General features: G+C 55.5%; 1 protein-coding gene across 1 annotated transcript in view; it reads right to left on the reverse strand.

Annotated features, from left to right (window-relative positions):
• Positions 1-13076: 13076 nt before the first annotated feature.
• Positions 13077-15973, reverse strand: part of ADRA1D (adrenoceptor alpha 1D) — a gene marked incomplete at its 5' end in the record, with an annotated part of 11943 nt that continues 9046 nt past the window's right edge. Inside the window, one exon of the mRNA XM_004687010.1 lies at positions 13077-13675. Coding sequence (XP_004687067.1) covers positions 13077-13675 — 599 coding nt within the window. The remainder of the gene's footprint in view (positions 13676-15973) is intronic.

Below are 15973 nucleotides of genomic sequence, written 5' to 3' on the forward strand. Positions count from 1 at the left end.
GGGATTTCTATTTGCTGAGCCATAACTGTAAAAAGTCATAAATCCATACAAAATTTTTTGAATAGAGAAGCTAGCCATAGGGTTCAACTTCAAAGGCCATCAGAGGATTCACAGAAACATCCCCCTCAGCTGTGCCTCCAGACCCACGGCTGCTCCCTGCGATGCTGTTATTAATACCCTCTGTATCCACAATTACAGCTCAATATAAATACACACCCATCTCTTTCCTTTTCATACAAAAGTGACCAGGTGTGTCTCCTGGCTGCATTTTACTCATTGCGGTTAATGTATCTTGGAGCTCTTTCCACAGAAGTACTTGAACAGTGTAAATCTGGACCTTACTTTGGTCAGTGGCCTCCTTTCTGGCCCAGAGTGACTTTGCAGGAAGCACTTTTATTCATTCTGCCCTGGGAGGCAACGATCCAGCATGGACCCTCCCAGGTCCTGGATCTCCCCACTAACCACAGTGGGGTGGCTAGAAGTAGCCACCCTTGAGTACAGGGGAGCTGAAGTCAGTAATACAGGGCAGCAAGGGGCACTAAGAATGGCCATGGACACTGCCCAAATAGTTTACTGGTCACTGCCAGAGTTTTTCACCCACATGTGCAATTGCAAGGCTATTTAGGTTTAGAGAACAACAGTGGGGTTTATGTAACCAACCAGGGAAAAACAAAGAGTTACTGAGGCCAAATCTTTTTGGTTGTTTACCTCACCTGAAGCAGTGTCCAGTGTTTTAAAGTCCTAAATACAAATATTCCCAAGATGGCATCTTCCCAGAGCCAGACTCCAGGAGGCAGCCAGACTCCAGGAGTCAGCCAGACTCCAGGGGGGGTCCAACTCATGAAGACAGCAGGAGACACAATACGAGAAGCTCACCACAGCTGCCGAGATGCCCCAGCACAGCACCAGACAAGTGACACTCCACAGCAGCTGCAGTGTCTGCACGGCTCGGCAAAGGCCCACATTCACTACGCTGAGTGAGGCGCCTTCTCGGGGCCTCTGCCTTTTCCTTGCAGGCTGTCACAGCAGCGAAGCGGGAACAGTATCAACTGCTACTTATAAAACCTCAGGACATTTCCTCTCTGAGGTTGCTGGTGGAAACCTCTCCTGTAGAGGCCTACAACAGCCTTCTGGAAGATTGGCGTGGTGGGGGTGGAAATTGTTGACACTTGGATTCACTGAAGATCCCTAAAGACTCTAATACCAAAAGCTGAATCCCAGAACACTCAATCCCCGGGTGCTTCTGTAACCCCTTTTGTTTCTTATCAGCCTCCACCCCCAACAATAGCTTGTTCACATTTCCCTGGGGCTCTCCATGCTCACCGGCACCCCCTCCGGGGGCACCACCTGTAACAGTATCTAGCTGAAGCCACGGTTTTATGAGTAGGTTCTTGGGATCTTAAAGGTCTTCACAAGGATGAAAGAACCGGAAATGCAGGTTCGTTGATTGTGTGTTGAGGAGCTTCAGGTGTGAGCAAGAGGGCGGCAGAGAATATCCACTTTGTGCTGACGGCCCGCTGGGCACCTGTGGGCCATGACGACAGTGCACAGGGCATTTGTTTTCGTGCCAACTCAGGCGGCAGAGACCACTTCTCTTGGGGAAACGAGACCTCGAAAGCCAAGTAACACACGGGTGTCACTCAGGTAGGTGGGAGCTAGATCCGAGTGGAGGTTTGACTTCACAGTGCGCGCTCCTGTTTACTGCCTGGTGAAAAGAAGAGGCCGCTGCTGGGTGGAGGCAGAGAAGGAGATCTGTGGCCACTGCTGGAGGGAGTGGGACTGGGCATGGCCACACTGGGCACCGTGGGGCAGATTCTTCGAGAGCTGAACCTGTGCTGGCAGCACTTTTACCCCTGGGTGCACACCCAAGAGGAATAAGGGCCTATGTCTACCCGAAGAATGTGCTAGAACGTTTGTAGCAACATACTGATAGTTCACAATAGCTAAAATCTGGAATTAGCCCCAGTGCCCACGAGTAGGTGAAAGGGGGCAGTGCGTTCACACAGCGGAGTACCACACAGTAGCGGAGTATCACACACCAGCGGAGTACCACACACTAGCGGAGTATCACACACCAGCGGAGTACCACACACCAGCGGAGTACCACACACCAGCGGAGTAGAGGATTCGGTGCTCACAGTGACGCCTGGTCACCGCAAGACGCTGTTGAACGAGAGGCCAGACACTGGCTAGCGACTGTGTGTTGGCTTTTATGTGAAGTTCAAGAACATGCAAACCAACATCTGTGGTGTTAGGCATACCTGGCAGGGAGTATGGGAACTCTCTGGGGTTAAAGGAATGCCTTATATCTTGATTTGGTGCTGGTTGCGTGGGCTGAAATGCATCAGGTTCTACACTGAAGATTTATGCATTTTTTCTGTGTGTATCACAAAGTTTTATCTGAGGGTGCCCTTCCCCCTCTTCCCTCCCAGAAAGGATGGGCTCTGTGAATTTCCTCCTTGCTGTAGAGCTGATGCAACCCGAGAGCAGAGAAAGGGGAAGGACCTCTGTCCGCCCTGCTGGCTGCTGGGTGCTAAGGACCGTCTTGTGCTTAGGCAGGATTGCTCTGACCTGACCCCTTCCCTGCGTCCACTCATCTGGGAACCAGCAGCCGCCCGAGGGAGAATGCAGAGGAAGTTGAAGTTAGCAGACCTGTGTGAGGCTGTGCAGGGCTGTGCCCCTGGGAGACGGTGCCATTCCAGGCAGGGGTGGGGTAGGTGGAGCACAGGGATGCAGGAACAACGGGCATGCCTTGGGCTGGGTTTGGCGGGAGCAGTCAGCCTCACCTCCCCCTCTGTGTCAGATAATTGTGGGGGGAGTTAGCTGTGCAGCAGCGAAACCAGATTCCAGGCAGAGAAGGGAAAGCCAGAACCATTCAGAAGTGAGGAGAGATGGGTGTCTCAGGGACAGAGGTTGGGTGTCTTACTGTGACTGAGTTTTGGAAGCAGTGCTGGCATTGATGGGAACCCCACAGAGTCTATGGGGGTGCCTGAGCTGGCATGCTCAGGCCAACACCAACTCTACAGCTGCCCTCGCTGGAAAGGTGACGGGAGGGGGAAGCTCTTCCTTGGTACTGGGTTCCTGCAGAACTGGCTCAAGGTTTCCTGGGGTGCCGCAGCAGGGGGTCCAAAGTGTTGGCTGTGGCTTTGTGAAAACCTCAGAAATGTTTCCCAGGACCCCAGGGTCCTGGGGTCCTCGGTGGGTGCTGCCTCTCTGAGTCTTTGCAGGATGTTAGCTCCCACTTGATTCTTGGAGTGTCTGCCCCATCCTCAAACGATTGTAGCAGTGAAACACCTCCGGCTGGCACCACCCCGCATTTAGCAGGGCCTGTGGGGGTGAGCCCGGGGTGTGGGGAGTGAGACCCGCCGCTGACTGTTTCTGAAAACTGCCAGGGGGGTGAGTGGCCCTCCAGGCGGAAGAGTTACACGAGGCTGTGATTTCTTCAAATGACGGGCGGGGCAGCTTATTGAGGCTGATTTAGGTGGGGAGATCCAGCCTGACAAGCAGGAGGCGTGGCCTCACCGGGTGGGGGCGGGCATCCAGGCCTCAAAGTTTGTGCTATGTGCATATTAAATATAAGAGGACGATGGTCCTAGTCCAGCTCCAGACCATCAGCGTCTCCACGACGCGCCCAAGGTCCCGCTCACCGCCCTCACTTCCAGCGGAGGCTCGGAGCTCGGTGGGCTTCGCAGGAGTGTTCTGGCCTGGATCTCGGCGAGGGCACCAGGATGTCAGGCGTATCCCCGGCAGTGAGCTCAGCGTTTGTGCCATCTGCTCTGCGGGCTTGGGCGCTCCCCTGCCTCTCTCGGGCGTCCTGGCCCTCAGTCCCCTCCCTTCTGATAGAGGGCGCCCAGGGTCACATAGTCATCTCCGTGCAGGCGAGACCTAGTGCTTTGTGGCGCTGCCTTCCTGCCGTTGGAGCGTGGACGCCCTTCCAGCTGCACCGGCCGCGGGGGCCCCCTTTTCTGATTAGTTCGGGTTAGGTTTTCATCACTTGTGGTCAATCCTGACTCCTTACAGCTGGCTCCAGGAGTGGGGTTTACAGTCGTCTATCATTTCCCTTGCTGTCTCGCTCACATTCTCAACTCTCTCGCCATTTGTTCTGCGAAGACCAATCAGCACAATTCCAATCACGCAGCCCCCGCCTGCTCTCTGCGCAAAGGTCCTGAGGGCTGCTGGAGAGGGCGGCGCCCAACCCCGGCCACGCTGTCCACGAGCTCTTCCTGGCACTGGACCACCTAACGCAGAGCTGTGGGTCGGCTCCTTCCTAAATCCTGTGGCCCTACTGGAGTAGGTGGGACCACCTCTGGCTCTGAGCAAACGCCCCAGTCATCCTAGAGACTCTGTACCCCTATCTGATGGTCAGATTTGCTGACAGCAGCCTGGTTAGCTCCCCCCCCCCCCAGAATCTGCTTTCCGGGTCCCCGGTCCCCTGCCCTCCCCCTTGGTCCTGGGCCACATCAGGAGCCTCCTACCAGGTCCCTTCTCCCTTTCAGCCTGTTTTCTACACAGCAGCCAGTGTATCTTTTAAAAATATGAATCTGCCATACACATTCCTGGTTTCCAACGATTCACATCACACTGAGGACAGAAGGTCATTTCCAATGCCCTGTGTGACCCGCCCCCAGCTCCCCTTTCTACCTGTTTCCCCTTACCTGGAATGCTTGCCTCCAGATACTCACAAGTCCTTGTCCTTTCTGTGTTCAGATCCCTACTCAGCTGGCACTTCTGGGGACGTCAGGGAGATGTCCCCCAGCACCTTAACACAGAGGTTGGCCTACAGCTTTTTTTTTTTTTTTTTAATTCTGGAAAGCTCAGCTCATCCAGGACACAGTGTCACACCTTGCCCAGACCTCACTCCTGCTTCTTCATGGACCACACTCCCCCTGACGCCACATTGTGTGTTTATCTGTGTGTTTCTTATCTGTCTATTCTGACTACTCCCTCCTGAACCCAAGTCACAGTGTCTAAAATAGGGCCTGGTGTAACAGGTCATCGACACGTATTTGCTGAATAGATGAACCAGTGAATGAAGAAGCCACCCAGAGGTGCTAAGCCAGGGCCCAGCCTCAGCGCTGGCTGGAAACCCCTGCTCTCTTCTCTCCTACTCTGACACCCTCCCCCTAGCCTGCTCCTTGATGTCAACTGGCACAGGGTCTCCTGCTGGCTTCATGGACCACAGAGAATTCACCTGGAGGCAGCTTCCTGCCTTAACTAAGCCTGGGCAGCTGTGAGAAGCAGCCCCAGAGGCGGTCTGGAGGCCGAGGCCTGTTGGACCCAACCCTGTGGTCTGGCGCCATCTGCTGGCCCTGTGGGACCACAGCCCTCCTGCCAGCGCCTGGAACATTGTATCCTGGGTGGGCTGAGATTTCCAGAATTAAAAGGCTCTAAGCCAACCTCTGTGTTTAACAGGTGGAATTATGTTCTGAAAAAAAAAATCAATATACTGAATAGATAAGCGAATAGGTGAATGAATAAATGAATAAACAAATAAGAAACATGAGAATACAAGAGGCCAAGATCTGGGCACTACGTGTCCTGGCTTCTAGGCCTCCCGGCAGACAGAACTGCGGGTGCTAGCCCAGGTGAGCACACGTCACTGTGAACAGGTCCACATGTGACTTTGGATCAAGTTAAGAGAAGGCTGAGTTCCTACTTAGCCCCAGTGCTGACCCAGCACACGGAACATTCCAGATCAGGGCTGTTCTCTTAGTGCTTAAAGGATATTTTCACTGCAGTTCCCCTCTGCCCACTGCCCGCAGAACTTAATATTGTGCCTTTCTTTTGGCTTCCATGATCTCCGATGAGAAATCTGCTGTCTTTAGAGTCATGTTTTCCCTAAGCAAGATTCATCCCTCTCTCACTGCTCCTAAGGTTTTCCCTCAAGTTGCCAAGGCTTTCCGACGCAGTGACCAGGTGATCCTCTTCAATGAAACCTTCATGTTGTTTTGCTGTCTACTCCATCACTCCCTTGCCCAGTGGGAAGTAATTTTCTGTCTTCTGAATTCCCAAAGCACTTCAGTTTTCTTCCTGCCTGCTTAATCCCTATTTGCCTAGTTTGCCAGTAAGGCAACTCTGTGCTTAGGTGGCCCAGGGATTGCCTGTGTGTATCCCCACCCAGTCTAATTATATCGTGGGCGTGCAAAAATGTCTATCAAGAGGCTGAAGGAATTATAGTTAGGGAAATTCTCACTTTTTTCCAGAGTTAACTTTTTAGAGACACAACTAACCATAAAAACATGCTTCTAAGGAAAAAAGCAAATACTCAGATAAAGCTAAAATTTCCTGTGATCATGTTTACGTCTGATTCACAGCTCCTCTCTTTATAAGTTTGGTGTTTGTGCATGTGAGTGTCGGCTTCGTACTGTTTTGTGTGCGTAGGTAATGATACATGGAATCACTGCACGCCTCCTTCCACGCGCTTGTCATGCAAGAGATCTCTCTGTTTGAGTTACGGGTCTCATGTGTTCCTTCTAGCTGGCAGGGAGCGCTTCATTGCATGTCCACACACCATGTGAGTATTCATTTTGTTGAGGATGGCTGTTTTGTGGTTTCTGTTTGCTCATTATTAAAACAATGCTGTGATGGCCACCAAGAATGCCTCTGTGCATGTGGAGGTCGCTCGATCCCGGGGCATAATTAGTCTCAGTTTTATAAGGTGCTGTCAGATGATCCTAAAAAAAAGTCTGGTAAATTCCCCTCCCATGAATCAGGCTCAGAGAGTGCTTGCATCCACGCAACCTTGCCGTCGCCCAGTGTAACAGAAATATCCACTTTTTTGTTTGTTACCAGGTAAGAGATCCAGGGCATCTCATTTTGGTTTGGTTTTAATTTGCATTTCCCAACTCACCATCTTTTTTTCCTTATCATTATTAGTCATTTGGGTTTCTTTTCCCCTGAGAACCTTCCATTCTATCCCTTTGCCCATATTTCTGTGTTGTTTTCCTTATGATTTTTGGGAATTTAAAAAATATACCGAGTCCAGTCTCTACGATATGAACTGTGGATGATTTCTCCCAGTCAGTTGCTGTTAATAGCTCTTTTTTTTTAAAGATTTATTTATTTATTCATACAGAACTGGGGTACAGGCCAGAGATGCAGAGGGTGAGAGGATTCACCAGAGACAGTGGGGAGCAGAACAGGCAGGTGATCAAAGTACACTGCTGAGAGGAGCAGAGGGCGGGTCAGGAGAGGTCTGCCGCGCCATGTGGATCTCCTCCGGGGCAGGTGGGATCGAACTCATGCGGAAGTAGCTTGAGCTTCTTAGTGCTGTGCTTTAACTCGCTGTGCCACCAGGGAGGGCCCTGTTAATAGCTCTTTTGACACATGAAAGTTTTAAAATTCAGCAACAAACAATATTTTATGATTTGTATTTTTATAACCCATTAAAGAACACGCACCTGTATCCCAAGAAGGATCATATGCTGCGGTTTCTAAAGTCCGATTTTATCTACTCAGTGGGCTTGTGTGCGGTGTGAGGCAGGGACCAGCTTCTTGCCCTTACTGCTGCCGGCCAGTTCCACATTCCTGGCTGGCTGGCCGGCCCACCCCAGGGTCAGAGGCCACCTCGCCACCATCTCCTGCCTGAGTCATCGAAGTGGCCACTGCAACTGGACTCCTTGGTCCACTGGGGGAGCTGTTGTTTGCTGCAACACAATAGCCAGCACGATCCTGTTCATTCAAAGACAGATCTTGTCACTTTTCTCTTCAAACCCTCTTAAAGCCATCTTGCTCGGGGACAGCCAGAGTCCTGCTGGGATTCACACTGCCCCCGAGATGACCCACATCTTCACCCAGCACTCCCCTCCTCTGCCTGCTTTGCCGTCCTCCTCGATAATCTGGAAACTCAGTGAGTCTCCTCAGTCAGACTTTGCACCTGCTGTTCCTGTCTGGAATGTTGTTCCCTTGTCCCTCCCTTACCACCGTCAGTCTTTTTCTCAGACATCACCTTCTACCTGCGAACGTCCCTGGGTACTCGATCTAGAAGTATAATCTCCTCCATGCCCAATACTTCCTATTGCTGCTCCCATTATATTTCTTTTGCTTATTAGCATCCACTGTGTGTTTTTTCTGTTTATTACCTATCACTTCTGTCTCTCCTAAAATAGGACTCCACTGAGGTAGAGATTCCCCCCCTCCTTGTTTATACACTGATGTGTTGGGCCATAGTAGGTGCTCAGTAAATATTGTCCAGTGCTTGCCTGATTCAATGGCCATCACCTGACTATTTGCTAGTGACTGGAGGGTACAGACAGAAATATGTCAGAGGGCACCTGTGCCCCACCTGGCAGGACAGTCAACACTTGGAGTAGGGGAACACCTACTGCCTAGTCTGTAGGGGGTCCAGGTATTACCCACGAGGGTGACTAAGATGCGTAGGAAGCATCAGACTGCCTTCTGAGGGTTCCGCTTTGCAATGGCCCCATGACGTTGAGGTGAAAGACAAGTTAAGTGAACTCAAAGACACATGGTAAGAAGAAAGGCCATGGTTGAAAATGGTTAGACAGGAGGGTGGGGAGGGATAAGTCATGGAAGCAGAAGTAGGGTGTTCAAAGTGGGGGGCCCCAAAATGGGAAAGTGGCTTCATGCCCGGTACACTGAATAATCGCTTCTTTCCATTAACTTCCTGGCTCTGCCCCCAAACTCACTGGGGAGTGTCAAGACTGCAGCCTGGGTTCCCATCAAGTTCACCTGTCACCATGAGGATGCTGGTTTGTGCCTTGCTTATCTGCCCCTCCTCGCCCTCAGCCAGGAGAGCCCCTGTGCCCACAGAACTGGTACCAGGCAGCCACCCATCCTGTGCCCGTTGCCTGCCCTGCTGGTCAGACCGACCCCAAATGAGCCAATGCCCAGGCTGGCCAGAGACCCATGACCCCTGTGACTTGGCTCAAAGAATGAGTGGGGCCAACCTGGGCCTCTCGGGAACGGGCACTGAGGTGCCTTCCGCTTCTGCAGGGCAGAGAGAGGTGTGTGCCCACAGCAGGTGGGGCCATGTGGAAGGGGCCCCGGAAGGTCTCAGATGAGGTCCTGGAGCAGCCTCCAGAGCCTCCTTTGCTTCTTCTGGCTCCTGCTTCTCAAAGCTCAGCCCTAGTTCCTGGATTTCGTCTCAATTCTGAATACATCCTGCAATTCCTGCTTCTCCCCGAGAGCAGCACTATTGGAGAGGAGCTGGGAGGCCTCCCAGCTCCCAGCAAGGGGTGAAAATGGCCCTTGCAAAGGAATGTCAGCCCAGACCTTCAGGAGAGCCCAAGGCGGCCACCTCCCCACGCCCATCCTCACTCCACCTGGGTCCAGCAGGCTCCCCACAAAGCTATTCTGGGTTATGACTGCGGGACCAGTTTAACCTTTACAAGCATCTGGTTTTGTGCTTTGCTGGAGCCACATGAAGAAAAAAAGGAAATTCTTTCCAAGTGGATGGTGAACATACAACCCCCCGGGGGTGTCACAGTATGGGAATAGAAACAGGGAGAGCAGGCCACTGAGGAATCGGCTCCGACAGGTCATCAGGGGAGGCAACCGAGGCCCCAGACCTTTCCCCAGGACCTGTCAGCACCTGGAGCAGGCGGGACGAGGGGCTGCTGGAGGTGGCAGGCGGGGCTTGGCGAGCCGGGGAGCAGCTATTCCTGCAGATTCCCCGGGCAGAGCAGCCCCTGGCTGGCGGCACAGACTTTACTCCCTTGCAAAGCGGTGGAACCAGCTGGGCTGAGGGTCTCAAAGAAGGTGAGGCTGAGTCAGCCATGAGGCGGGCAGTGACACCGTGTCCCTGCAGTGGCAACTCTAGATCCAGGCCTTCACGAACATCCCTCCAGCCTTGGGCAGCTCTGGGGGGAGAGCCCCCCTGCTGGAAGCAGATGGGGACGCCCCTAGGGTAACCTTGGGGTGAGCCACTGGTATGGCCAAAGGTGTCAGGGCTGAGTCTGAGCAGAGTCTGGGGATGATGGGGCGTGGGAGGTGGGTGGGCTGAGGGCCTCTGCAGCCTGAAGCCTCGACACTAGTGGCCTTATCACGTCCTTTTGAGGAAGACGTGGCCTTGCAGGAAGATGTGGGCGTGTGTTGGGGCATCTGGGATGGTCCTGCAGGAGGGTGACTACACACATCTGCAGCTAGAGACAGACGCTGGGGAGCCGTTGATGGACAAGTGGTCACTGAATGATGTGGCGTGGATGAGACAGTGTGGCAAGCTGAGAGGAACCAAACCCTGCGGGGCATTTAAGGGCAGAGAGAGGAGCCTGACAGGAGAGACAGTGTGGCTAGGGGACCAGAAGATCCCAGGGGTGGGGCCCAGCAGGGAGAGGCCAGGGCGGCAGCCAGTGTGGCCGAGGCAGGGACCGAGGGGGGACATCAGGGAAATGAAAGGTCCCAGGTGACTTGCAAAAGCAGCTCTGGGGGATGCTGGGGCCAGAGGTCCAGAAAGAGTGTGGGAAGCAATGAGATGGGTGGCCGGAGCCCAGCTGAGAGGGAGGGTGTGTGGCCGGGAGTGTGGCGGACACTGCAGACCTCCGGAGGCTGCTTCTGGCCGCCGAGGCTCATCCACCTCCCACTCACAGTCCCACTGGCCCCGCCCTGCCCGTGAATGGGTTTGCAGGGTCTTCCTCACTACCCCCACTGCCTCCATATTTCATAGGTGCCCCTGGGAACTGCAATCCCGCTTTTAATCTGCCCCTCAGGGACAGCCTCTCTGGTCAGATACGTGGCCTGCTCTTGGGGCCCCCCAGGACCAGGAGATGTGTGTGAATGCACTCCATCCGGGTGTCTCCAAATCACTTGCGAGCGGCTCCCTCTTTTAGAGGCCACTGCTGGCCCTCCATTCCTCTCAGTCACTCTGTGACCCTTTGTCACACCCTGAGACCAAGTCAGCAGCTCAGTGCTTTATTGATGACGAGAACCTGGTCCCCGGATGCCCCCACTGGGACCTCTCGGGGCCAACAGCCCCCCCTACCTCCTGAAGGCCCAGTACTCAGTGTGGGGGTCCAGGAGGAGGCAGTTGTGTGCAGAGGGCCCCTGTGTTCAGGTCACAGGGGCTGAGGCTTGGACATCAGACACATTCTGCCAGTCATGCACGGTGCCTAGAGAAAGAACTGGGCCGGCAGCCAACCACCCCCCTCCATGCCCACTCTCTAGGGCGGGACGGAGCTCCTTCAGCCCTCCTGTAGAAGGCTCCATCCACGCTGCTCCCTTGCCCCCACTGTTTACCTGTGGGCTTTGCTGCCCTGGCTGTGGGAGCCAGTATCCGCCCCTCAGAAACCCTCTCCAGACCAAGCCGGCTGCTGAGCCCCCGCCCGAGGCCAATGTTTAATCCTCTGGCACTGGTGTGCACCCCCTCACACAAAGCTGACTTGACCAAATGGCCCCCCACCTTTGTGGGAAGACAGGACGGTCCCCTGGGACCCCAGTGGTAGGACAGTCAATGTACTGCAAAGTGGGGCCCTCTTGGGGTGTACATGCTTCGTGCACCTGCCTTCAGTGGCCCTTCTTGTGCCCTGGGGAGGTGGGGGAGGGCGCCAAGCCTAAAGCCCAGACTTGCTCTGGGCCCATGGGGTGAGTGCTCCTCGCAAGCCCCCACAGTGACTGCCTTTTGGGGCTGGGGTGAAAGATCTGAAACTGCAGTGGCCTTTCAAGCAGACAGACTGCCTCCGAGTACGGGGTGAAAACGTGGTCCATGCTGGCCCCAGCAGCTGGCTCTACCGGCCTCAGCACACCCCGCTCCAGCCACCTCAGGGTGCTGTCTCTCGGGCTCTCCTACTCGGCCACCGCTCCCAGGCCAGCAGGATGTGTGTGACAGGGATTACCCAGCTGAGCTTCTGAAGCCTCCACTGCCGGCTCTCGGGAATGTCACTGGCGTGGACGTTTTTCTCAGATAACAAGTCAGGTTCCCGGGGACAGGTTCTCTCACTCACCTAGTGAGAGCCCACTGGGCTGTGTGGGCTCTCACCATTTCCCGATGGCCGCCTTCCTCCCCGAGGCCCTCAGTGCCTCACAGATATATCTGGGCAGACTGACAAAGCAGACTTGTGCTTATGGGCCCATCAGGTTCCCAAGATTAATCATGTCAGTTTCGGAAGCCAATAAAACTTCCAAGTCCATGGTCATACTGAAAATCCCAAAGGACAGCAGCTATGAGTCAAGGAGACAGTTAGATTGAAGGTGGACGGAGACCCAATCTAGCCTGTTGTGGACGGTTAGTGCCAGGCGGATTTTAGGAGGAAAAAAACCAAAGTCTTTTAAGGGTTATAGACTAGAGGGACAGCCTGCGTGGTTTGCACAAAATAGAAGTACTCTTCCCAATAAATACGTCTCAAAATGACAAAGCTCTCCCCAGCGGACGGCTCTGGGTCCCAGCGAGAAGTGACGGGTACAGGCACAGGAGCTATGTACAGTGTAAACAGTAAGGCCCCGGGGAGCTGAGGGGCAGGGCTGGGTGACGCTGTGCGTGGAGGAACCGTGTGGGACCGAGAGGTCCCTGGGTAAATGCAACAGGCTGGCAGGGTGGCCATCCAGTCTGCCACCAAAGCTGTGGGTGGCCGTGGCAGGTCCCCTTGGTTCCTCCGGTCGGGAGAAATTGTGTCCCTTGAGAAACCCTGGCCCCGCCGACTTTTTCCCTAGGAGAGGCATGGGGACAGCCAGGCAAGGCCTCTCCCCAGCAGGAGGGCAGGTTGCAGACCCAGGCAGGGTTCAGGTGGTGCATGGGTAGTGCTTCTCAGGGCCTGAGCAGATGGTGCCAGGAGCCCGGCGGCCCCTCCCTCCCCAAGGAGGACTCCGGGGCAGCTGTGTCCAGGGCCCTGGTGGCCCCTCCCTCCCCAAGGAGGACTTGGGGGCAGCTGTGTCCAGGGCCCTGGCGGCCCCTCCCTCCCCAAGGAGGACTCCGGGGCAGCTGTGTCCAGGAGGGCCCGTGACTTTCCATCCTCCAAGGCCCTACCTGCCCCTCTGGCAGAGAGGCCACAGAGCAGTGCCTAGGTCAGTCTCGCGGTGGCCGATGGGGGTGGGCTCCTGCCCCACACACCCCACGTCTGGTCCTCAGCCCCACTCTCTGCCCGCCCCCTGCGGACTCCCTAGTTTAGAGGTTGGGGGGGGTACCCTTAAATATCAGTTTCTCTGAGGTTGCCATAGTCGGCCAAGTCATAGGCCTGGCAGGCGGCGCCCTCCGCCAAGTCGTGTGGGACGCTCAGGGACACAGCCTCCACCTCCACCTCGGGGCGCAGGCCACACGCGGCCTCTGCGCGGGGCGCGCTGCCGGAGCGGATCTTGTGCGACAGGCTGGAGACCTTGGCGCGGAGCTGGGTGGTGGGTCTCCGGAGCGGCCCCAGCAGCCGCCACTCTCGGAAGGCGCAGGCTGGCTTTCGACGGGCGGGGACCGGCGCCTGCACCTCTGAGGAGCCGGGGGTCGAGGGTTCCACGAGAGCCAGCGGGGCCCCCGGGGGCAAGGTGCCGGCGCCGCCTAGGGCGCAGTCGGGGTGGCCGCCGGTCGAGGCTCGCCAGTGGTGGCCATAGACGCGCCAGAGGGGGCGGCAGCGGCGACGCCGGTGGCACTGGCAGCGCAGGAGGCGGAGGAAGGCGCGCTTGAACTCGCGGCTGGAGCAGGGGTAGATGAGCGGGTTCACGCAGCTGTTGAAGTAGCCCAGCCAGAAGATGACCTTGAAGACGCCGTCGGAAGGCTTCAGCTGGGGGAACAGGGAGCCTGTGGGCAGCAGACACTGGAGCTGGTTAGAGGATCCGCAGAAGGAGCCAGTGGGTGCCAGGAGGTGGGTGACCCACAGCAGCCCAGCAGCCTCAGGGAGTCAGCAATGGGGGGGGGCTCTCAGGGGGCCTGCCCCAACGGGCGTCTGATATGAATCAGGGGGCCCATGAACTTGGATGGGGAAAAAGAATCATTTTCAGTTTGCCACATCTACCTGAAACTGAGCATCTTTTCCAATGATGGGTGTAGAGAGAAGAATTAGACATGGTGAAATGAAAGCACCATTTTGATAGTAAAAACTGGCACAGCATCGCCAGTTTCAAGGGTTCAACCTAATGTCAACAGTTCCCGAAGATACTTTCCTGTCACATCCCGCTGAGGCAGATCCTGTGAAACAGTGCCTAGGCTGCTCGCTATTTGGCATCAGCAACCATTAGCAGGCACCGCTAGATCTTGCTATTTAATGTGTTAATGTGTCAAATCCCAAATTTCGTTTAAAAATCTCTTGACAAGTTTCCACTTGTCAAAGACCGGTTTCATGGACAATCCCCGGCATTTTATTTTATGCATGGGAAAGCATGACTTTGAGAAGGTTTCCCAGGCTTCTCCAGATGCCAAAGGGTGCTTCTCCAGGTCCCTAGCACCCAAAGGGTAGGATCCTGAATTAGATGTTGCCTTGCACCAAGCCTGTCACCTGGGCTCACAGCAAAGGTGACCTCCCCGACCACCCCAGCAAGATGGATCGAATACAATGGGGCGTGGGAGGGGGCGGGGTGGGGGGTGTTGCTCCGTATGCGCTTGGGGAGGGGTCTCAGACTCAGCCTATGGCCTCCAGGAACTGAGAGGGGCCAGCTGGGGTGAGGCCAGGCACAGTGTTAGGAATGGAAGGGCCAGAGGCTGTAAACAGGGGCCGTGTAGCTTGCGCTCAGCAAAGCTCATGTGGGGCAGATGGGGGGGGTTGGCTTTTATTTTGTGGCTAGCTGGGAGCCATGGTGGTCTAGCAGCAGGCAAGAGAGAGAAGGCCTTAGTAAACACCGTGCCCATAGGCTGTGGGGATGCGGGGCAGTGGGCTGTTCCAGTGAGGTGGGGGAAGGGCACCTGCTTCTGAGCTGTGCCAGGCAGCCCTCCTCCCACAAACTTCTCCCCAGTATCCCCACCATGGGCCCAAAGGTGTCATGTCTGCTGGCAAAGCACAGAGGCCTGTCCAGGAAGCAGAGGCCCCCTCTGAGCCTCAGCGGCAGTGGGAGCAGCAGCGGGCGGAGGGCAGGGCTGTCCTCTCTGTGCAGAGGCTGCAGGTGCCTGCAGGCTGCGCAGTTCAGGGCCAAAGGGCCTGGACAAATCTTGGGGTTTCTCTTCCCCGTCCCAAGGAAATAAGAGCAGAGTTCCTGTTGAGGGCCAGCGCTGCTGTGCCCGGTTCTTTGATCTGGGATCCTTGTACATCAACCCCCCACCCCTGGCATAGAGAATCTCTGGCCCCAAGGGAAACCATGGAGGGAGAGGAGGGTCACACAGCATCTCATGGTACAGGCCGGACCTTTCAGACCTTCACGACCGCAAGCACATTCCGGCCATCGAGTATCCCTTTCTTTTTCTGTGAAGTGCAGGCAGTGTATTCTCTGAAAAGATTTTGTGACGAGGCATAAGTTTCAGGGCCCAGCTTGTAGGCTCTTAATAAATACTGTGTCTCTTCATCCCCTCCCTAAACATTTGTGCAGCTTTGAGCGAGACCTCAGCTCTGGGAGCGGCGGGGTTTCCCCCTCCCCAAAGGGACCAGAAACAGAAGTGGGATCTGGTGGACTCGGGCGGGGTATGCTGAGGAGCGGACCTCCTCTGGGACAGGAGTTGGGCAGTTGTTCCTGGAATGTGGGGGTCACCGGGGTGGACCTCAGACTCCAGGAAGGCGGCCCTCCACACAGCATCCCTCAACGACTGCAAAGCAAGACAGAATATGCTGAAAATAACTTTCCGACTCAGGCCAATTCTTTTATATTTAGTCCAGAATGACAAATCTGCGGGCAATGCTTTCGGCGGCGAGCCTGAAGCCGGCCAAAGGGCACCGCTATCAGCAGAGTTTTACCCAGAGGGGTGGGGGCCTGGGCGTACTGTAGCCCAGCCTGGGCCTTGTCGGTGTCAGCATCCTCACTTCTGCCCGGCAACCTGTGCGGAAGCCGCTGCCAGCCGGGAGGTCCTTACACACCAAGGCTGGACTCAGACCCAGCCTGCCAGCCCCACACGTTCCCGCGTGTCCCCTGAGGGTCTCAGACCCCTTCCCGCGTGTCCCCTGAGGGTCTCAGACCC

Source organism: Condylura cristata, unplaced genomic scaffold, assembly GCF_000260355.1.
Source record: "Condylura cristata isolate star-nosed mole 26May11 unplaced genomic scaffold, ConCri1.0 scaffold00022, whole genome shotgun sequence".
Lineage (NCBI taxonomy): Eukaryota > Metazoa > Chordata > Mammalia > Eulipotyphla > Talpidae > Condylura > Condylura cristata.